The 21,649-nt window shown below is 54.4% G+C and overlaps 1 protein-coding gene across 1 annotated transcript in view; it reads right to left on the bottom strand.

The window, feature by feature from the left end:
- Positions 1-19,651, bottom strand: part of GDPD2 (glycerophosphodiester phosphodiesterase domain containing 2) — a 30,113-nt gene extending 10,462 nt beyond the window's left edge. Inside the window, exons 1-16 of the mRNA XM_051630034.1 lie at positions 19,430-19,651; positions 11,166-11,314; positions 9,911-10,014; positions 9,744-9,837; positions 9,437-9,496; positions 8,970-9,068; positions 8,526-8,619; positions 7,952-8,097; positions 7,418-7,500; positions 6,729-6,879; positions 5,972-6,187; positions 4,996-5,147; positions 4,480-4,627; positions 4,169-4,251; positions 3,692-3,720; positions 2,484-3,398 (exon numbers count right to left, since the gene is read on the bottom strand). Of these exons, the coding sequence (XP_051485994.1) occupies positions 3,346-3,398; positions 3,692-3,720; positions 4,169-4,251; positions 4,480-4,627; positions 4,996-5,147; positions 5,972-6,187; positions 6,729-6,879; positions 7,418-7,500; positions 7,952-8,097; positions 8,526-8,619; positions 8,970-9,068; positions 9,437-9,496; positions 9,744-9,837; positions 9,911-10,014; positions 11,166-11,279 (1,626 nt within the window). The 5' untranslated portion in view covers positions 11,280-11,314; positions 19,430-19,651 and the 3' untranslated portion in view covers positions 2,484-3,345. The remainder of the gene's footprint in view (positions 1-2,483; positions 3,399-3,691; positions 3,721-4,168; positions 4,252-4,479; positions 4,628-4,995; positions 5,148-5,971; positions 6,188-6,728; positions 6,880-7,417; positions 7,501-7,951; positions 8,098-8,525; positions 8,620-8,969; positions 9,069-9,436; positions 9,497-9,743; positions 9,838-9,910; positions 10,015-11,165; positions 11,315-19,429) is intronic.
- Between the last annotated feature and the right edge of the window lie 1,998 nt (positions 19,652-21,649).

Here is a 21,649-nt window from a genome sequence, read left to right as displayed (position 1 = left end):
ATGCTCACCTGGGTAATGCCTCAAGTTGCCTTCCAGCTCTAGATTTCTAAGAGTCAGACAGCCACAAAAGCAGCCTCCTTACACATACCTGGAAGAGCTAACCCTGCTGTGAGGTGCAGAGGGGCCATGGCAAAGAGCTGGGCAGGGGCTGGAGGGGAGGTGGTTCTGCCTGCTGGCCCTGCTTGACCCTGAAAATCAGGAGCTAAACTCAGGTTAACTCACATCTGAACCCAATGGCACTGGGCAGCCCGAGCACCTCTGCCACCTCCCAGGCAGAGAGGCCATTCAGGAGTTGAAGATGTTGCGCAGGACTATAGGTACTACTGCAGGAGCTGCAGTCTCCCATGCGGGGCCAGATGGCTGCAGCAAAGCTGAGTGTAGCCTCAGTCATGTAGCACAAGGCATTGCAAACAGCTCAGCTACTCAAGTAGCAAAATTTGGGTTTCTGCAGGGTGAAGCATAAGGGTTCAGCTACACAGCAGGCAGCCTTGGGTGAGCAGGAGACACACTGGGGAAAGAACATGATGCCTTGGGGTCAGGGAAGGAGGGATGCTGGCCATTAGGGGAGCTGGAGACTGCCATGAAGCAAGGATTTGGTTAAAGTCTGGGCTCACCATAGCTGTGAGACAACCTCAGACCTCACATAGTGGAGCTGTGGTCTTTCTGTGCCAGGACATCTCCATGCTTCTCTGGGCAGGTGCCTGGAGCTGCCAGTTAAGCTCCAGCCCCAGATGTGATCCATCTCTAAGGTAGGTAGGGAGCTACCATGGACCTTCAGCCTGACCTAGCCCTATCAGTGAATATTTCCCTTTGTCAGCCAGACAGCTGGCAGACAAAGAGCTTCTGTGCAAGGAGGCAGGGGAGCCATCCTGCCACTGTTGGGGACTCATCTTTTAACCCAGGAACTCATGCAGAAAGGATGACCCTGTCATTCCAGGGCTCTCGGCAGGGAATTCAGGTCATCAAACAAGGAAGCCTGTGTCTGCTGGGGTGCGTGCCACCTGCTGTCCTAGCTTGTGCAGCTGGCTCCCCTCCCGGCTCCTCCTTGACTGAACGGGGAAGGGGGTCCTGCCTGTGTCACCAGTCCACACTGACTCATCGTGGGAGCAGAAGAGAGAAAGGAGCCTGGGGAAGCATGAAAAGCTCCTGCTCTGAGCTGGGCTCCACGCTGGCTCCAGGAAAAGCACGGACTTCCCCAAGCTTTAAGATTTATTAGGCCTTATGGGCATCCCAGCCCTGTGTTAGCACTCAGGTCTTCATTTTCTGCAAGAACAGACAGTGGCTTCAGACTCTGCCCAGCATCCTGTGAGTGGGGTTGAGTCATCTTCGCCTGGTCATTCCTGACCTTATCAGCAGAAGCTAAAGGAGCAGGTGGAGAACTGGAGCCAGGACACAAAGACTGCGAACCTAGCACAAACATTCCATCTCAGTCCAGGCTGCACAGAAAGAGCAGCATGCCCCCTGTGCTGACCCCTGTGCTGCTGGCCACCAGCACTGCGTGATAGCCAGCTAGAGCAGGAGAGCACTGGCCCTGGACCACCAAACCCAGGGAAGTGCTGTCCCCCCAGCACAGGCTACAGACCAGAGCACTCTTCTTGCAGCACACAAGAAAGAGCATGTGGTGTCTGGGGCCCATCTCATCATGCCACAAGTCCCACTTACAGGAGGTCCTTCCTTGCAAGGCCCACAGCCCCACTACCTGCCCTCCCCACAGCACCCATGGCCACGCGCTCCGAGCCACGGTGGCATGAAGACGTGTCCCACAGCCCAGAGAAGCCATGAAGCTGGAGCACCTGGTCCTCAGGTCACAAGCCCGAGGGTGCAGCGGGCAGGGCCGCCCGGCCCGTGGCGCGGAGGGAGGCAAGGAGGGCGGGAGCTGCCGAGCAGGAGCGCGGGGCACCGGGCGCAATCCCGGCGCCAGGACCGGCAGGACAGACACTTGTTGAGCGCGGCGGGCCGCGGTGCCCGGTGCTGCGGGCAGGGCAGGGTAGGGCAGGGCGCTCCTTACCTTCCCGGCGGATCATCGCTCCGCCGTGGCCGGCGGCCGCTCCGGTCGGTGCCACTCCGGGAGCGGCCGAGCCGCCGCCCGCCCCGCCCCGCGGGAACCGGCCGAGGAGCCGCCCCCCCGCCCGCCCCCCGCCGGCACCGCCTCCGGGAGCACCCGGGCGCTCCCACTGCTCTGCCTCGGGGCGCGGCTGCTCGGAGCTGGCCGGGATAGCGGGGCAGCCCGGCCTGCGCCCCGCGGACCCCGGCAGGCACGCCCGGCTCGGCCTCCGCTCCTCCCTGCCGCGATGGGCCCAGTCCGGAGGGGCCGCTGGGCCCCCGCTCCTGCTTCCCCGCGCTGTCACTAGATGGCACGGACGTACCACGGATCCCCGCCTGCCCCGCGCCGGGACCGGCTCCAGGCAGCCGGGACCTGCGGGTAAAGGTTCGGGGATGCAGGGAAGAGGGCAAAGGGGATGAAGCAGTTATACCCAACTCACCCCTTCGGTGTCTGTCTACCGCTTCGCTGCTTTATTGACATAAATAGGTAGGAACAGCTAAGACTGACCCGATCTCCCTTTCCAAGTTCAAGGTCCTGCTGCAAAGGGACTGACACTGACTCCCCTCCCCCGCTCCCCTCCCTCGTCCACCTCCGCAGTCTTGCAGCAGCAGCAGGAGTGTGACCGTGGTCCTGCCAGCTCCAAACACCCTCCACCCCCAGCTCCCTTTTTCCCCAGAGCAACAGGCGCTAACTGCTGGATGGGGTCCCAGCACCCTGGCCCGCAAGCATCAAGCCAGGAAGCGCAGGAGTTGTGTCCAGCATGGGGGAGGGGAGAGCACAGCCCCTCTCCATTCTGTGAGAAGCCACCCTCCCCTCTCCCGCACCTCCCTTCCTATTCCTCAAGCCATGGGACTGGGCAGCCCCCAGGGCAGCAGCACTTTAAACAAGGTTTCCCCATCACTGGCTGCAGAGCTGCTGCTAACAGGCAAAGGCTGCCCTTCCCCTGCAACACAGTGACTCAAATTCCCACTAGTGTCCAAACCCCAGGGCAGAGGTCTTGGCCTTAACCCCCCACCGCTGGGTAAATACTCAGCCCTCAGGCACAAGCCAGCCCCAGGAAACCCCTGCAAAGGCTGCAGTTCCTTGCAGCTGTCAGTGGGAACTGCAAATCCAGTTCCAGGTCTTTTCAGCTGAGGGCAGCTGTGCACTGCAAAAGGAGCCAGGAAGGCTATGGGGATCAGGAAGCTCAGGAAGGAGACTGCAGAGGAAAGGAGCCTCGAAGCTGTCCGAAGGAGTGCTCCTTATATGAGCTGTGCAGAGCTCTGGCTGCCTCTCCCCATGGCTGATGCAGGCTGGAGGGGTCACTCTTGCATCAAGCTGTTGATCTTTGTGAGCAGCACATCTGTCTCAGACTCTGGGGAAAGAGAGAAAACAGTCACTGCAGGCAGCCACCATCCCTCAGTGACAGGCAGAGCAACCTGAAAAGCAGGTTTGAGGAGACCTGGGGAATGTGGGGTTCCCCAGTGCTGTCCCACAGGCCTGTTTGCTAAGGGCAGGAACTCCCTGGGCTGGGATTCCCTTCCCTCCCGCAGCCATCCCAAACTGCTCTGTTGTGTTGGGCTGGTGAAAGCTGCCTGCCTGCCAGGGAGAGTCCCACAGGCACAGCCTGGCTCTGAGGGAGGCGAGCTCATATCCATGCACACTCACCTGCTGGCCATCTTCTCTGGGAGCATTTCCTAGGAGATGGAATAGGATCAATATTAGCATGTCAGTCTGGCCTCACTCTTTCCTCCCTCCAGCGCCAAGCTGGAGACTGTGGGGCCACACAGGAGAGCCAGTACCACAGGGATGCGCTCTTTGTGCCTGTAGTACTGGTAAAGGAGTACGGCCAAGGTCCCCCAGCCTCAGCCCACCAAGCCCTGGGGTGCAGATTGAGCTAAAGTGTGAAATAAGGCATCCAGCAGCTTGAGGAAGGGTCAGGCCAGACTTATAGCTGCAGCCTGCTGATAAAAGCTGCCTCCACACACTGCTGTCTCAGCCAGGGAAGAGAGGGCCCGCAGGATCTGAGTTCAGAGGCGCATGGCAGCAGATACAACTGGTTTTGGGTACGTACCAGCCATGCAGGGCACACTACAACCTCCCCCAATAGACCTGCCCCAGGACAGGGAAAGGGATCAAACGTACTTCATCAAGAGGAAGGCCCAGAGGATGGCAAGGAAGGAAACGCAGTCTACAACAATCCAGATCATGAGGTAAGTGCTGCTGGGCTGCAAGGCAACAAGACAAGCCATGAACACCCACCTGGGTGGTTTGCTAGTGGCACAGCCCAGCCTGCTGAGCCAGCAGCTCTTTCTGCAGGGTCACTTGTTCCCACGCCAGCATAGCACTGAACAAAAGCCACTCTCCAGGCAGCCCAGGGCTGCTGCAGATAGGGAACCACAAGTGCCTGGGGTAGAGGGCTGCAGAGCAGGGTGAAGGATGGAGAGGTCACTTACGAGCAGCCAGATGGGTTGTTTCATCTCCTTCAGCACCTGACAGGCATTGGTGGTGACAGAGCTGACCCCAGAACACCACAGCACAGAGAAGAGCCAGGGCTGGTTCACCACATACAAGTTGACAGAGATGTTGTCCTGGCGGTACTGCCTGCACAAGGACAGCTGTGGTCAGAGCAGCAGACACCAGGGTGCTGGCACACTCAGCATACAGCCAGAGAGGACTGTGTATCTGGGATGCGATCCAGCATTTGCAGCCACATGGAACAACTGTCTGGAGAGCCAGACCCAGGGCAGATTTGCTGGCAAGGCAGAAGGACTGCAGCCAGCTCCATCCCCTGCACCAGCCCTGCCTGACAAGGCATGCTTGTCTGCAAGGCTGTAGCACACACCCTCTGCTTCCCAGCAGTGAGCCAGCACTCAGCCTCAGCAGGACCTTCCCTCTGCTGGCCCCTTGGATATAGCTGGGACAGTGCCCAGGCCCTACAGCTCCCCAGCTCCTGGGCACAGAGCTCTCACCTGATCTCCTCAGAGCTCATGTCTTGGTAGGGAAGATTGACACGCAACAGTGGCTCCTTCTCATTCTGGAGTCTCTTCCGACCATAAACTTGCTGGATGCCTGGGGCTTGCTGTTTGACCTGTTCCCTGAACCCATCCGGCAGCCAGAGGACCTAGGCAACAGCCAGAGTGCACATGCAGAGGAGAGGTGCTCCAGGGAGCTTGCTCTCTTCCTGTACTTCCTTGTAGGTCCAGGCAGACATGGCCTGCTCAGACAGCTGTTTCCTGCCGCCCTGTCCACATGCAGCTCCTCCATGAGAATCTCAGCCAGGACAGTCTCCTAAGACTTGTCCCAGCCAAGAAGTAAGCACAACAGACCCCACTGAGAGGAGAAAGCTGTTCCAGCCTAAGAAAGCTGCAGCAGTTACGTCCTTCCTGGGCCCTTGAATGGATCAAGCAGTGCATTATTTTGGCCCCAGCTCTGCAGCAAGAATGTACCTCGGATCAGCACTATACAGTGCAAGTCTTTGCTGTGTCCCCTCCTGCTCTGCATTCCCAAAAAAACGAGAATGGAAAGTGGATTGGGGGCTAATTCAACCTCTCAGGGCAGCATTTGTCCTGTGCTACAGAGGTTGGATAAAGTGCAAAGGCAAGGGAGAGGTGTGGTGCAGCACAGGGAGGTGGAAGCCTGAGCAGTGTTTTCCTGCTCTTGCTGGCACTGTTGGTCCCCTCCCTAGACTGAGTCACTGTTTACACACCAGGGTGGCCAGTGCTGAAGAACCAGAGTATTTGGAGGGTTTGAAGCTGTAGGCATTAACCCCTAATTATTGTCAACCTCTCCCAGCTAGAGAACCACACACCTGGACTGGGTTCCTCAGCAGGGGTCACATATGGGGATGTGGTATATGGGACATCCAGTGGGGTTGGCAGGGCACCTCCCACTATGGCAGCAGTGTGACAGCAGGACCTGGCAGTGGTGGGGTGGTGGCCAGCTCACCTGCTGTAGTGGGATGCCTGACTGTAAGATCACTTCCAGGGTGGCATTGACAAAGCTCTGGTAGTCACTGTGGTTCTCGGGCCGGAGGTCAAACATGATGGAGATATTGCTCTGCTTGGCTGCCTCGAGTGCCTCTTCCAGGGATGGGATCCTCTGCTTAGTTGCCTGGTAGCGATCACCAGCAGAAAGACTCTGCACGGTGGGAAATGGCCTCCGCTGCAAGGGTGACAGTTAGTCACCATAGGCAGACCCTCCACAAGCTTCCACCTCCCACACTGGTGCTGGTCTCTCAAATTGCTAAACTGGCTTCTCCACATGCTCTCCCGTGCAGACAGGGATCCTTCCCCTGCACATTCATGGGGCACCTCTACCCTGCTCCCCCTGCCCCTAACGGCACAGTTCTAGCAGTTCCAACACCAGTGGGCATTCAGAGCAGCTCAGCAGTTGGTTAGTCACCTTCTGGGAAAAGGTTTGCCACAGCTGCTTCCAAGCCCAGGCAGGCTGTGCAGCTCAGAGCAAATGCATGAGATTTCCCCTCAAACCAGCCTCCTCCATGACTCATAGGAGAAGTCAGAACAAACCCCAGCTTGGGGCATAACCACACCCAAAGGATTCGTGCAGGTGTGGAAGTGCTTCTGCATCCTGTCCAGGTGTCTGCCTGGACCAGCGCTGCAGAGGGAACCTTCCCCAGGGTAGGGCTCATGCTTCACCCACAAATGCAGCCACCCCTGACCAGCCACCCTAGGGGCATCCTGACCTCCAAGAACCAGCTGCCAGCATCCAACTGCTGGAGGTCTGTCCAGTTGAAAGCAGTGCTGTTTAGGGCAGCCCTCTCAGGGAACACAGCCTGCACGTTGGTGGTCCTGGTGAGCTCGTCATCATGCATGAGGAATGGGACCCCGTCAGCACTGGCAAAGGAGCAGAGAGGGAAGCTCTGTCTTGCAACCTGTTCGTCTTCTATCCCTGCCCTGGCATTTCTACCCCCTCCCAGCTACCCTGCTAGGGTAACCCCCACCCTTCTGCCTACTTGTGGTGTTCTAGACAAAAAGGTGAGTGTCTAGAAACCACTGGACAGAGGTGAGCACCCAGAGACCAAGTCAGGAACCAAGTAGTTCCTTGCTGATTGCAAGAGCTGTTCCTGTAGCAGGATTGCATGAGATGAACTGCAGCCAGGGTCTGGTTTGCAAGCTGTGACCCTCCCCTGATGATGCCTCCCTCCTAGCGCCCTGGAAGGCAACCCCCATGGGGAGGACAGAAACCCAGTACCTCTCCCAGGACACCAAGCTGGAGCCAGTTCCACACTGGGAAGGTGGGAATGTCAGAGCCCTTTGAAAAAGGGCTGCCTCCAAATATCAGTCCTCCAAGTGTGTTCCAGAAGACCCCATGTAGGAGGTGACATCCCAGGATAGCCCCCTTCCTCCCTCTGAGTCCCTGCTGCTCCTTTACCTCACCATGACGTCTGTCTCAAAGACTTGCACATCACAGTCTACAGCCTTGTGCAGTGACATGAGGGTGTTTTCAGGGGCCAGCTGGAAAAGGAACAGTGTTAGTGCAGAGGGCACAGGCAAGAAGGGGCACGAGGCAGGGATTCAGGGCTCTAGGACAACCACAACGAGACTGGAGTGACCCTGGCAGGCTGGGGGATGGAAGAGGGCTGGGTGTGGAAAGACAGAGCCTGCCTAGTCCCTGCTTCCCCACCCACACTGCACAGCCAGGTTTTCTGCTGAGAGGTGCCTGCTCCTGGTCCAGCAAGTGCTCAGCAAGCAGCTCTGCCCTCCAGCTGCTGTGCCCATTCTCCTTGCCCTGTGCTCACCCATCCTCCAGCCCTGTGCTGACCAAGCTGGTGTGAGGACCCCTCTTTACTGAGCTTGTCCAGGTGTGCAGCAGCAAGAGTCTGATGCCAGCGACCCATGGCCAGGCACAGCCTGCCCCATCCTTCCTGACCACTGTGCCAGGACGCTGCTGGTGCTGGTCGCTTACCATGGGGGCTCCTCGGTGGCCAACCAGGGCTGGCTTGAGGGGCAGCTGGTCCTCCTCCAAGATGCAAGGGGAGGTGATTCCCAATGGAGCCAGATACAGGGCGATCATCACTGCTGAGTACACAAGGAGCAGGAACACCTTGAGACCTGAAGACAGAGAAGATAAAAGGGTGAGGTTCAGAGGAAGTATTTTGCAGGCCTTTAGGAATAAGCCAAGGCTGCTTCACCTGGTATTAACTTATGATTGCCCTAGGTCAGGCATTGCATTCCCAGCCTTAGGAACACTACATTTATTCTTGGCCTTGCACCCCAATCCAGCACTTCTGCAGGACTCGGTCTGCCATCCATAATCCTCCTTCAGTTGCAAAGCAGTGAGGGCTGGAGGTGCACCAAGGGCTTGAGCATGAGAAGGAGCAACCAACAGCAGGTGTTACCATCAGACTGAGTCCTGGGGACCTGCTTCCCTGGCACTGATGCTCTCTATGCACCACTCTCCCACCAGTGCTGCTCGGTTGGATGGTAGGAAACAGGGCACCAGCTGTGGGGGGCGGTGGAGAACTTAAGAGGGTGATTACCTGGTTTTCTGGTGTGGTAGATGAAGCTGGCCAGGGGCCAGGCAAGAAGCGTCATTCCCCCCACAATTCCAATGTGCAGGAAGGGACCTGTTGCCTGGGGAGGCAAAGGCAGGGCGTCAGCAGGCACCAGCCCAGCCCTGCCCCAGTCCCCAAAATCCACATGCTTCAACATCAGGGATCTGCCACTGCAGCCAGCACAGCTGGAAGAGCCATGGTCCCCACCATGGTCCAGCCACCCTTCAACACCCTCACTGCAGCTGTTCCAGGCAGGACTGTAAGAGCAGGAGGAGCATGTTGCCTGGCCAGGCAGCAGAAGTCAAGGGCGGGGAGTTAAGCCCCATGGCACACAGCCATGCTAGGGGCTCCAGTCACCACCCTTCAGCTCATCCCCACAGGCCAGATACTGGGTACAGTGGGGGAGTCTCTGGTATCGAGGTGACTCACCTGCAAGGAGATACGTGCACTTCTCCATTCCTCCGCCCACTTTATTCCCAGCCCTGTGAAGGCTGCAGCCACCACCACGGCAGTGAGTATCAGCAGGGTCTGTGGAGCAGGGCACAGGGCCGTTAGGGGAGCACAGAGGATCCTGTAGGCCAGCTGGGCTGTCCTGGCAGGCCAGGCAGAGCCCTCCTCACCCCTTCCTCTTGAGACCCTGCAGGTCCTGAGACCCCACATCCCCTTCTTTGGGCTTGCAACTGAGCTCTGTACCCCATGCTTGGACCAAGGGGAATATTCCCATCCCAGCGGTGTGTGGCTGGGGCACTAACAGCTGCAGTCCAGCTCAGCAGGAATACACAGCCACTCAGTGGGGTCACAGCAGCCATTCACAGCCCCAGTAGGCTGGCTGCAGCTTTCCGATAAGCAAGGGCAGCCAGAGCAGTCATCATCTCCCTCCACTTCCAGACTCTCACCTTGTGCAGCCAGTGTAGCTTCAAGGGCTGGCCACAGAGCTGCAAGCACAAAGCAAGGACCTGTGAGAAGAACAAGGAGATATTAGGGTTGGGCTGCACCTCACACTCCAGCCCTCTAAGGGCACATGTTTCAGCTATGGGAGCTCTGGCCTCTTGATGCAGGCAGGATATCTGGCCATGCTAAGGCTGACACAGCTCCAGCAGGCTGGATGCTGTGGGCTCCACCTGGCTCTTCTGAGGGCATGGCAGCCTGTGCTCAGCACAGCTCTCTTCCCTCACTAGCCCAGGTGGGATCAGTGGGGCTCACCAGCAGCACAGATGAGTAGGTGATGAGCACAGCCGTAGTTATGAGCAGGACTAGGGACCAGTCTAGCCACAACTTCCTCTGCTTGAAGATGAACCTGCCAGCAAAGGGGACAGTCAGAGGGGCAGGGGAGACATGGGAAACAAGGCTGGATGTGGGATCCTACTCACTCATTGAAGTTGTGGAAATCATTGAGGATGATGATGGAGAAGTAGAGCCACACCAGTGTGAAAAGGAAGACGCAGAAGAGGAAAAGGAACCAGCAGCAGTCACACTGAAAGATACAGATGACAGCTATGCACACACCTGCACCGCATTCAGCCTCTGGCCAGGTTGCTGAGACTGCTGGGAAGCACTCAGCCTGCCATGAGGCAGGTACTGGCCTCATGGGTCCAGACACTGAGCTGCCTCATGGAGAGGGAACAGAGCTCTTCAGGAGAGCCCTTTTGGCTGGACCCATGCTACAGCAAGATGGACCAGCATCTCCTTCAACAAGCTAAGAAAAGATGCCAATGCCAGCCTGGGGAGGACAGCCCCTGTGTGACAGGTCTGCATCCTTTCCCATGGAGCAGCTCCTGGGAGCAGACTGGGACCTAAGTCATGGTAAGGGGAAGGGAACTAGGTCCTGTTCCCTTCTAGCTGGGTGATCTGTGGGCTGGGTGGAGAGGGGTGCTGTGCCTCAGAGCTGCCATTGCAGAGCTGAGCCTGCAGACTGCTCCTGCCTGCCCAGCCAAAGCCAGGTCCAGCTTCAGGGTCTGCAGCCCCCAGTCCTGTGTAGACAGGGAGCTGAGGGGTGGCACAGGCACTGAGTGGGACACCTGGCAGCCTGGACCAGCTTGCACATTCCAGGCAAGACAGGGCAAGCAGCGGCATAGCTGCTCCCATGAGAGTTGGAGACCTCAGAGAATCCCAGGGCCTCACCCCTCACAGGTTACAAATTGCCAGCGACACCCCCTTCCAGCACCCCACTGGTTGGGGCCACACCCAGCCCAGGAACTGTGCCTCCCACGTGCTGTGCAAGGCATTCAGCGCCCTGGCACTGGCCCACCCCGCTCAGCCCTTGGGGAACACAGTTCTCTGCCCCAGGCACGTGTGAACCCTGCTGCTGACACACGCTTGGCTGGGCAGGGGACAGCCAAGGCTCAGCCCTGCTGCTGCCAGCGAGCTGCCCTACCCTCCCTGTCACCCACTGGGAACAGACAGCTCACTCTCTCAGTGCTCCACGCTAGGGCAGTCCCTGGACAGAGAAGGTGCCAAGTAGCACCTCAGGTCTCTTGGGGTGCAGTCCTTGGGAGCAGGACCAGTGGCAAGGTGTCAGCAGCCCAAGGTCTGGGCTGAGTCCCCCATCCTTCCCCACCCCAGCCACCACTGAGCCTGCCACCCAGGGGCTGGCCAGCCCCAGCTCAGCATCACCCATGGTATCACCTTGGTGGTATGCAGGCCCTTCTTTTTCTCCTTCTTGGCAGTGATCCACTGGCAGCTGTAGAGGCAGAGCAGGCAGGTGGCACAGGGGTGGCAGCAGCCAGGGGGATCTGCCATAGTGCCAGGCTGTCCCAGGCCTCCCGTCAGGTGTCCTGTGAGGGATGAACACAGCATGTCGGCACAGACCTCCCAACACACACTGCCCCCTTGCCCTGTGGGGATGGGGCACTGCAGCACCCTGGGTTCAGGTACACTGGCAAGCAGCTGCCCCAGAGCCCTGGGGCATAACGGGACTGCTGGCTGTGTCCCCAGGCAAGGTGTGGTGCCAGGGAAAGCGGGAGCACAGAGTGCAGCCCAACCTGTTCAGCAGGCTATCTGGGACCCTTTGCTCAACAAGCCAGAGCAAGCCCAGAGCTGGCAGGGAGCAGGGCCTGCTCCCCAGCCCAGGGTTCAGCTCTGTGCCTGGGAGCCAGGGGCATCATGCAGGCTGCAAGGTCCAGCAGCCTTGCTGGCCACCTTGACACAACCTTCCACCCGGGCTCCTCAGGAGTAGCCCAGCTGCAAGGACCACAAAGTCTCATGCTGCAGCTTGGGGCTCCTGCTGCACAGCTGGGTGTGTGTGCAACAGCCTGGGATGTTCCCATCCTCTTCCCTAAGCCCAGGACCCCTCTGAGGCAGCACCATCCTGGCAGCTTTCCAGTTTAGCGTGCACAACAAGGGGTCCCCACCAGGGGGGCTGGAGGAGCTGCAGCTGAGCAGGCACGGATGGTTGTTGGTCCAAGTGCTATGGGCGCAGAGGGGGCAGGGGAGGAAGAGTGCAAGTATGAGGGGAAACCCACCAATACACTTGCAGACACCCAGGCTGGGTGCAGGGCTACCACTGGGTTCCCCATGCACTGGGATGGGGAGAGAACCAGGATGCTTTGCTGCGGTCCCCAGATTCCTGGTGCTCAGCTGGAGGAAACAGGGAACCCTGAACAAGGTCTCCACTTACCAACCCTGAGAAATGCCATGTTTATTACTGCTTGCCCTGCTGTGGAGCTACTCTATCCCAACCTCCCCAACAGGCCAGGCACCCTACAAAACACTATCATCCCACTGATTAAGCCAGACTCTCATGTCACTGCAACCACTGAGCCAGATATGGGAGCCCATCAACCACATCCTCCCAGCCACATCCTCTCCAATGCTGAGGCCAAGGGTGTGCCTACCAGGGACATATCCCACCACAACCTGGGCCCTGGAGAGGGGCAGCAGAGCTAGCCCAGGTCCTCCCAGTCCCAGCCAGCCACACCAGAGCAGCTCTGCCTTGTCCTGGCTATGACTGAGGTCAGCCTGGTCTCCCCTCATGATACAGCACCACCCCAGCATGGCACCTTGCTCCCAGATAACACCAGTGTATTGGTTTCCAGGGCTAGGGTGCAGTTTCCCCCAGGACCCACACAGAGAAGTGGCTGCTGGGGCATGCTCATCCAGGTACCAACTCAAGAGCAGGACCCCCACCCTGCTCAGCTGACTTCTGCAGGCTTCTGCTGGGGGAGGTCTGGGGGCTGCCATTAGCAGATCCAGCTGGCCAAGGTGCAGGGGATGCTAAGTAGTGCGGTGACGGCCACGTCTGCTGCACCCTCCATCTTCTAGGGACCAGATCAGCAGCTGTGAGCTGCTCAGTGACTGCACCAAAGTAGTCAGCCCTAACACAAGTGCAGGAAACCATGGGACCATATAGCTTCTCTCCCTGCTGCCCAGGGGTTCTGGCTGCAGGCTCACACCCCTGCTGTCACCAGAAGCACCACTTCCACAGGGAGCAGCAGGCTCAGGCAGCATCTCCTGGAACTTGCCCTGTCCCTGCCTCAACTGCTCACAGAGGCAGAGCACCAGTGCCAGCAGCTTCTTAGGGAAACCCTGCTGCCAACCCCCCCCACCCCCCCCGCCTCCTTTCAGCTGGTTCCCACGCAGGGTACAAAGTACAGTAGAAGTGGCTGTGGGCACCAGTTGAACTTCAGTAATCAGCTGTTCCAAGAAGCTGTCGCTGCCAGGACTTAAGCTTGGCAAAACAGTAGCACAGGACTGGCCACAAATCTATGCCAGTGGTGCTATCTGGAAGGTTAGGAGGGAAAATGTCACTTTGTTTCCCAGCTCAGAGTGGGACTGCAGCAGTGGCACCAGTAGTTACTGTGAAACACTCCCGCACGGTTCACAGGTCCCAGACTGAGATGGGCTGGGCTACAGCAGACCCTACTCAGCTCCTGCTCTGCCTCCAAGGAGAGAGCTGCAGGTCTGTGCAGTTCCAGTGGGAGCTGGAGGTCCGTCAGGGCCAGCAGGAGCCCTCTTTCAGTTCCCACCAAACATCCCCCACAGCACACTCCTGGGTGACAGCCCATTTGTACAGTCACCAACACGGCTGTGGGTGCTCGCAGCCCCACAGGGATCTTTGTGCCCCAGGAGTGCTGGCACAGGACAACCAAGGGGCCGTGGGCAGGATAAGACCTCCTTGCCATTAGGGAGCCAAGCCAGCCACCGGGAAGGTCAGCAGGAGCTGCCACTCAGGAGCTCACAGAGGAGTGGGGGGGAGGGCAGAGTTCCTGGATCAGTGTAGGGAACAGAGGGACCCCAAAGCTGCAAGAGCAGCACAGCCTGGCCCGGATCCCCCACTCCCAGCCTCACACCCCACATCTCCCCCTTCCAGTCAGCCCCGGCCTCCCTGTCCACACTCTCTGGAGCGTGGGAAGAGCACGGGCAGCCCCTCAGCTGCACGCAGGGCCAGGACGATCACCCCCCTGGCCGCTCAGCCAGCTCTCCCACAGCTCCCGTGAGCAGCACGGGACGGCGTCCCCACGGCACGGGCTGCCAGCCCGAGGTAGCGAGCCAAGCGGGAAAAATACCTGTTCCCTGCAGACGTCGGGTTCCCGCAGCCGGGGCGCCGGCAGTCCAGGTGCGAGCGCTGGGGCTGGGCTCCCAGCGAGGTGTCCCAGCGCGGCAGAGCCTGGCTCCGCTCCCCTGCTGGAACACACCTCCTGGGTGTGTTCGTGGCCCGGGAGGGCTACCGGTGCTGCCTGCAGGTCTGCACAGGCCGGCAGAGGCGGGCTGCCTGCAGGGCCGAGGGTCAGGGCGGGCCTGGACCCCCGCCAAGGGCTTTGTGCCCCACAGACCCCGGCGCTGCTGCTGCTGCTGCTTCGTGGCCGCTGGGAAAAAGGAGAAGGGGCCCAGGGGGGCGTCACGCGCCGCAGCACGGAGCAGTTTGCAGGCAGGCCACGCTCCAGACAGATTAAGTCTCTGAATTGAACTCCGGGACTGGGGAAGGGAGCTTTGTGCATCGCCGGGCCTCCGAGCAAGGGGCTGCCGGAGACCCTCTGCCAAAAGGAAGACTTTTCCCTTCCTTGCAGAGGAAGTCTGGGAGAAATGCATCGCAGGCCACGGGGGCTGGCCCAGCTGACACTCACTGGGGCACGCTTTGAAAGTGGAAACTAAGAGGTAAAAGTACCTTGAGCCAAGAGAAATGCTTCAGAGGCAACACATCTGAACTTTGCTAAAGCGACAATTGGAAGGAGGCTCCGAGACAGGGGCCTGATGCCACCTGCAGATGGATGGGGTGATGTCCTCCATCTCCCTGGCTCTGTGTGGCATGGCACAGCTGTGACATTCCACTCTCCTGATCCAGGTCTCAGCAGAGGCACAGACCCTGCTGAGCCAGGGTGCAGGATGGGCACTTGGACTTTTCTGTGTCAGTGACTTGATCCATCATTGTTTGGGATCTTGGGGGACCTCTGTGATCTCCTGCCACTTGCGAAGGATACAAGAAAGCTGATGACATCCTGCAGTGACAGCAATTACCAGGCAAGGCAGAAGCCTCAACATTGACTCTAGCAGCTGATCCCATTCCACACCATTATTAACAGCTTTGACACAAATAATTGAACAGCTCCATGAAATGTGCTAATCAAGTACATCTGGAGGGTCTGGAGCACTGCAGGAAGGGTTGCTGTAGTAACACCTGTTGCTCTGCACCCAAAGGAGTAAGCTGAAAGCATTGCAATGGTCAGGAATGCTCCTGGGACAGTAAGCAGACCTGTGCCCCAAATTTTGTCAGCTTTAAGCAGCTAACAGCAAGGTTCACCTCCTGTGTCCACCTGCTCTGCCAGCACAGACCAACAGTGGCACCACCCGACAAAGGAAAGCAAACCCATGGGCAGAGGTATTCCCAGTGGGACTGTGCTTCGGGAGAGCCCCTGGGATGCAGAGAGCTTGTTTTACCAGATTAAAGGTATTTGGCGTTGAGGATAGAGGAGATGAAGATGTGAGAAGTGGGGAGGAGTGAAGGACCACTAGGTCAAGAAACAGCTTAGGCAGCAGGGAGGGGAAAACTAAGCAAGAATAAAGGGCCTGAAATGTTGCTGGGAAGAGGGGAGGTTGCAGCAGAGCTCATGGAGCCCCAAAAGCTGTGGATTTTAGGGGTGTGAGGCAAAGCTGACAGGAGAGGTGCCCCTCAACCGCAGGCGGATGAAACAGCAGGACCGGCGGCTCCCTCAGGGACCCCCCGGGTACTGGCCGCCGTCTGACCGCGCTGGACGGGAGTCCCCTTCTCTCGGAAGGACAAACTGTGACAACCCAGGAGCTACGGAAGGAGCAAATCCCCAGGGACCCCGCGGGGGCGGCGCGCAGCCCCCGCCGCCTGCAGGACCGCCTCTGCCCACCAGGCGGCACTGTGCCGGCGCCGCGCTCTACGGTCAGCCCTGCCTCGCCCGTCCGGGCCGCTGCCGGCTCACGGGCAGCTACAGAGCAGGGGAGCGGCGGCAGGGCCGTTATTCCCGTGTGTTCCTTCGGCTCGAGCCCCGAGGGGAGCCGGCAGCCACCCCCGCCGCGTGCCGGCAGCAGCCAGCCAGCCATCCCCAGCGCGGGCGGCAGCCATTTCGAGTAGCGGCGCCGGCGGCGGCCGCCAGGGGGCGCGCGGCCCCCGGGTTTCCCGGGGCTGGTTTCCGCGCAGGGGGGCTCGGCTGCTGCTCCGGGACGAAGATCTGCCTCCTGCTGCCCCCATCCCAAGGGAGCCCGGCTGGGGAGGCGGGATGCCGGCTGCTGAGCCTGCTGCAGCACCCGAGTCAGGGTTTCACCCAAAGGAAGGAGCCAAACTTGGGCACACTTCGTGGCCCGCCAGCCAGCCGGGGTGCCCCAGCCTGGGCACACGCTGACCCGCCAGCTCAGCCTGGTCTCCAGGAGCCAAGCCGCAGCTGAACAGTTACAGCTTAGCAACCAGCACGCACAGTCAGGGTGGCTCAGCCCTGCAGCTCGCTCACCGTGAGCTCAGAAGTGCCAACATCAGTTTGGAAGAAGGCAGAAAACGATGTCCCCGTCCACACAGCTGAATCACCTCAGGTACAGCAAGTGCTGCCCTGCTGTGAGGAGAGGTGCTCTGCCTTCACCTGGGAGCAGCCTCCCCTGTATTTGTTCCTTTAAGTTCCAGTAAAAGTATAAAAACAAATGCACAGAGGAATGGTCTAAGTGAGCAGTGAAACTTACGTTGGCGTATTACAGTTCAGATTTAATTATCTCCCTGGACTTTTAACTTGGGGAGCAGAGAAGGTACTTTCAATGTAAGTGACTTAATGGCTTTATGTTAGGTTCTTGTCAACTGAACCAGTCAAAAACCAGTCTTTTCAGAAAGAGATGCAAGCCCCTTGTTTTACTTGCTTACTTTTTTTCACTAGACTGTGTGAAATTTACAGGAAGTACAGCTTTTAAGTTTGACTGTTGCAAGGAATGTTTTCCCTTCACATAATCTCCCATAGGACTCACGACCTGGGATAAAAAAAGACAACACAAGTTTCTGTAGCCAACAGAAACTCAGTTTGTCACCATTCCTCTGCTGCCAATACTTCAGAAGCCAGTGGCACAGACTGTGCTCCCACCCAAGCTAGCAGCTGACCTACATGAACTGATCTCTGTCATGAATCAAAAATCCCTACTTGCTGATTATCTGCAGAAATATAGAACTTAGCTATCTTGCATAGGCACATAAAGGAATTACATTAAAGAACTACTCAGAAAGTAAAATGCCATCTGAAGGGAGGGTGTATGGATCACAGCACTAGTCTCAATGCTTAGGTTTACTTTTTCCTGAAGGCCAGAAGTTTGTAAAGAATTAAAAACTGGTGAACAAACTTTGGATCAGATGGATTCCCCCCCCCCCCAGGGAGTCTAGCTAAGGAGATCAGGAATGCAGATGGAGAGAGCTCTCACCACTGAGTTCGTATGGTATGAGGCAAATCACTTGACCCAAACTTTTCAGAGGTGGTCCTTGTAGTTTTCATTTCCTAACCACTTGAAAACAGCGTGGGGCTGATTTTCAGGAGTACTAATCATTCATTGTTGTAATGGAGATGAACGAGAGGAGCTCTGAGGAGCAAATGGTAATGAGTGTTAAGAGTTCAAGCTGCACAGTAACAGATTTCAGACTGGGGAGTGTAGCAGTGCAGCATTTAGCCCACTGTTTTCCTAGGAATCTAACACCCCTGAGGGGTTTATGGAGATACATGTAATGTATGGAGAGCACAGTAGGAAAGCAGGAGGCAATTGGTTCAATAAGCATTAGACTGTAAACATTGATAATAAGGCAAAGAAAAATTTTCTTTGGCTCCCTGAAAAAAAAAAAAATAATCCAAAGAGACAAGTTTTGTTTTCATTTAAAATCATCAGATTCTGGTATTTCTGTCAGAGACCTGGCCTGTAAGATGTACATATTATACTTCATTGCTGATTTCAAGGACTGAAAGAATTTCTTTTGTTCAGATGTAACTTTTTCTCTTTCTTGAACTTGAACTAGTTTAGAATTAAGATGTTTATCATTTGCTATTTCCTAATTGCCTTATCATTGCATACTTAACTGAAGCCACAAAAATAACAAACTGAAGCCAAATATTTAGTATTACATGGAAGGTATGATAGAAGGGATGCTCACAGGCTATACTTGCATGCAGTTTTGCATCTTAAATGACATTTTCTGGGTTTTAGTATTATCTACAAAGGAAGCCGAGTAATTGAATTATAGCAGAACTGTTTTTCTTGTTAATCTGCTTCCTTTTGGGGGATAATTAGCTTTACTGGAAGTTAAATTGTACACATAACTCACTGAATGGGGCAACACTGATACTCTGCAGATGTGGTTCCATTTGCTCTGCATTGAAAAACATACTTGAGCAGCATCAGTAGTTTGTGTTGTTTTCTAACCAATATTTGTGTGTTGTGGTTTTTTTTTTTTCCAGGAAAACATAATTCCTTTGTTACTAAGCATAAAACATCTTACATGCCACTTACTTCAGTTGTTCTACTACAAAAACTTCTGTATTTAGCCTTATTTTTTGTTTACTTTTTGGAACATACCATTATTTCTGCACTGGGATAAGCCTTTGCTAAGGAGTGTTTGTTCCCAGCACATCTCTAATTTCTGTTTAGAGCTGTAGTTACTGTAGAAGAGCATTCTTCCCTGTTTCAGGATATAAAAGCAGCTGCAAGATCACTGTTAAGGCATGTTATGGAACACAACATTTATTTGTTGCCTAAGATGCCTTTGTTTTCTTCTTGTTTCAGAAGCCTCCCATGAAGTTACTGGGAAGCCCTGTACTTCATTACAGCCAACAGCAGTCTAGGTAGGATAAGACTCTGAATCAGTGGTCATGTCAAAACCAAACTTAAGTACTTGGACAAAGAAAAGCTCAGCTCAAATTATAACATATAACCTATTAGGATGCAGCCCAAGCTCTCAAGCATCTTATTGTGTTTGATTTCTATTCAAGTATCAATACAGAAAGTGGTTCAAGTCAGTCTTTGCTCAAGGAATAACACTTCTGATCCCCTACTAGCCTTGTCACTCATGGGATTCTGTCCTCTCTATACATGTAGGCTGAGAGAACAAAGCCCTCTTGCATGACTGTTTTACCATGACTTCATTATTCTTAGGTAGGTTATTTGAGGATAAATAATACTTTTGAGAGTCATTATGAGCACATACTCCTGTAGCCCATAATACTCCTGTTGTGCTTTCAGTGTTACCATACTTTTCTTCCTAACATACACCAATAAGCTTCACAGAACTATTAGAATCTTTCCTGTTGTCTTATGGAAGACAATTTCTATTAGACACTTCTATAAAAGCAGCTTTCCTGCACACACAACTTCTCTCCACCCCATATTTTACAATTACTAGAAGCTATTAGTTGAAATGCTAAAAAAAACCCACCCCAAACAAACAAGAAAAGGCCCCAAACCAGCACACTTACCAGACAGGAGCAGCTTCTTGTTTCAAACTCTCCAGTGTATATAAGCAGCAGCTGTTTGCTATTGCCAAATTTATAGGACCAGCCTCCAGAGCACTGTGTTGAGGATAGGTTTATGTAAAGAGCCCTTGCTGGGAGTGGTGAGTAATCTGGGAGTGTGTTTGTAGGTGTGGTGTCTTTGTGTTCTCTGGTGGCTGGGGTTATAGCTGTGATGTAGAGAAGCCAGTATGTAGAATTTGGTCTAGGACAGTTAGTTTAACTTTTTTTTATTCCTTGTAAGAATAATATCCTGAGTATGTTAATGTATGGGCTTGTTTTGGTGTTTTTTTTTGTATCTGTTTAAGGCTTTTTTAGTCAGAAGTATCTTTGGGTAAAGGCCCTAGATAAAATATTATAGTAAAGAAAAAAAAGGCTTTAGTACTGTTTACCATTTGTTTTTTTAGTTGACTAAGATACTCACTATGAATATCTACAAGAGCTCTGTTTTGGTAACTTCTATGCATGGTTCTTCTAAGCCTTTAACTGTTACAAAGGGTTGTGGGGGATTTCTAGTGACCTGCATTTGTATTTTTTTTTTCTCTGTATTTTCTCAGAGCTGCTATTTAATCAGTATCTCTGGGGCTTGGTGTCTAGCTGCTTGTGGTTTCTCATGTTTGGTGTTTATGGACAAAATGCTTATGTTTGGGGGGGGAAAGTCTCTGCCTCTCTGACTGCAGAAGTGTTTGTGCAGTTGTGAAGATAGTATTTTCTTGACATTGTGTGTTGGTTGGGGAAAACAAAAAGGCCTTTTTTTCTTTTTTTTTTTTTGCACTGAAGTTAGGAAAGTGCAAGTATAACTTTTTTTGGTCTTGCCTCCTATGAGACCTTCTTCTCTGGAACCTAGACTGCAAGAGGCACTTGCTGCTTTCTTGGAGGGAGGGGTTGATAGCATGGAGGAGCTTAACATTTTGGCTGAGCTGCTCTGATGAAGAGCTGCTACTAAAAAGTAGAGCAGAAAACTATTGGGCTTTTTTATCCTTAGTTTTTTGACAATGGAACACTGAATTCCTTGTGGTGATGGAGAGGCTCAGGTGTGAGGCAGAACTTCACAATGTAAATACCTGAGGCTGCCAAAGCTCCTGCTACAACAGTGCTTGAGCTTCTCCTTGAGGGACCTGCTGCAAATGACTGGTTCTAGGAAATTATAGCTAGGTCTTGTAGCTTGTGCAAGTAAATACTATCCTGAATCAGTGTTCCTCTGCTGTCAGCTTGAAGTGGTTGTGCCAGATTGAACTTCTAGAATTGCTAAATACTCCTTCCAGTGAGCAAAAAGAATGTACTGTGGGAATGCATTAACTGCTGAAATGCCTTGGGAAATATTTTCAAGTAGGCATGGATGTGATCCTTTTAGGCTTATTAGTTCCCAGTTCATCTGGAAGCCCACCAGCTTGTTCTGCAGGGTTTTAATTGATGACTGGAAATAATGTTAGAATAAAATAAGTCATATTTTTAGGTTGTTCCACTTCTGAGTCAGTAAAAGCATCACAGTTTCAGATGTTACTAAGACCAGATAAATGGTGACTTTGGAAGTAGTGGTACTTAAAGCAGCATGTCTGTATCTCTGGGACTCAGTGGTTTCAGGTGGGCAGGATACAGAGGCAGGAACATGACACTCATGCCTACCTATACTGAACTTTATGCTTAATTTTTTTTTTCCTTAGCTACTTCAACAGATTGAGTTATTACAAGCAATTAATTTATCATTTGCATATCTGGGTTATTACAAGCAATTAATTATCATTTGCATATCTCTTCAACGTGTTCTTTGAGCTTTCTGAAGCATCACTAGCTTTTGGTTGTGCATGGGTTAGCTGTCTGTTTAGGTGGTCGTTTGCCTAATTGGTTTTGCTTTCTTTTGTTAGTGTTAATTGATGGCTTACCATGGATCAGCTTGCATGCAGCCATGGATTAGAAGAACTTCTGGGTGATTTCCAAACAACAATTCTTTGTTCTGCCCTAGTACCTCTTGAATGGCAGTTGTTATTTTGTCTAGTCCTTTTTTTCCCCACCTTGTTTGTATTTCACTCCAATGCAAAGCTCATGCAGTTAACTAGCTTGTGCAGTTAAAGGACACTGCAATTGCATTCCCCACAAAGTAGCTTATGATAAAATCTTAATTCACTTTTATGCTTTTTCCTAAGTTATTCTTGGTTAGTGTTTTTTTGTTGTTGTTGAATTAAGTAT

The sequence above is a fragment of the Apus apus genome, chromosome 12 (genome assembly GCF_020740795.1).
Source record: "Apus apus isolate bApuApu2 chromosome 12, bApuApu2.pri.cur, whole genome shotgun sequence".
NCBI classification, from domain to species: Eukaryota; Metazoa; Chordata; class Aves; order Apodiformes; family Apodidae; genus Apus; species Apus apus.
Note: the sequence above shows the minus strand (reverse complement) of the source record. Positions and strands in the feature narration are given on the sequence as shown.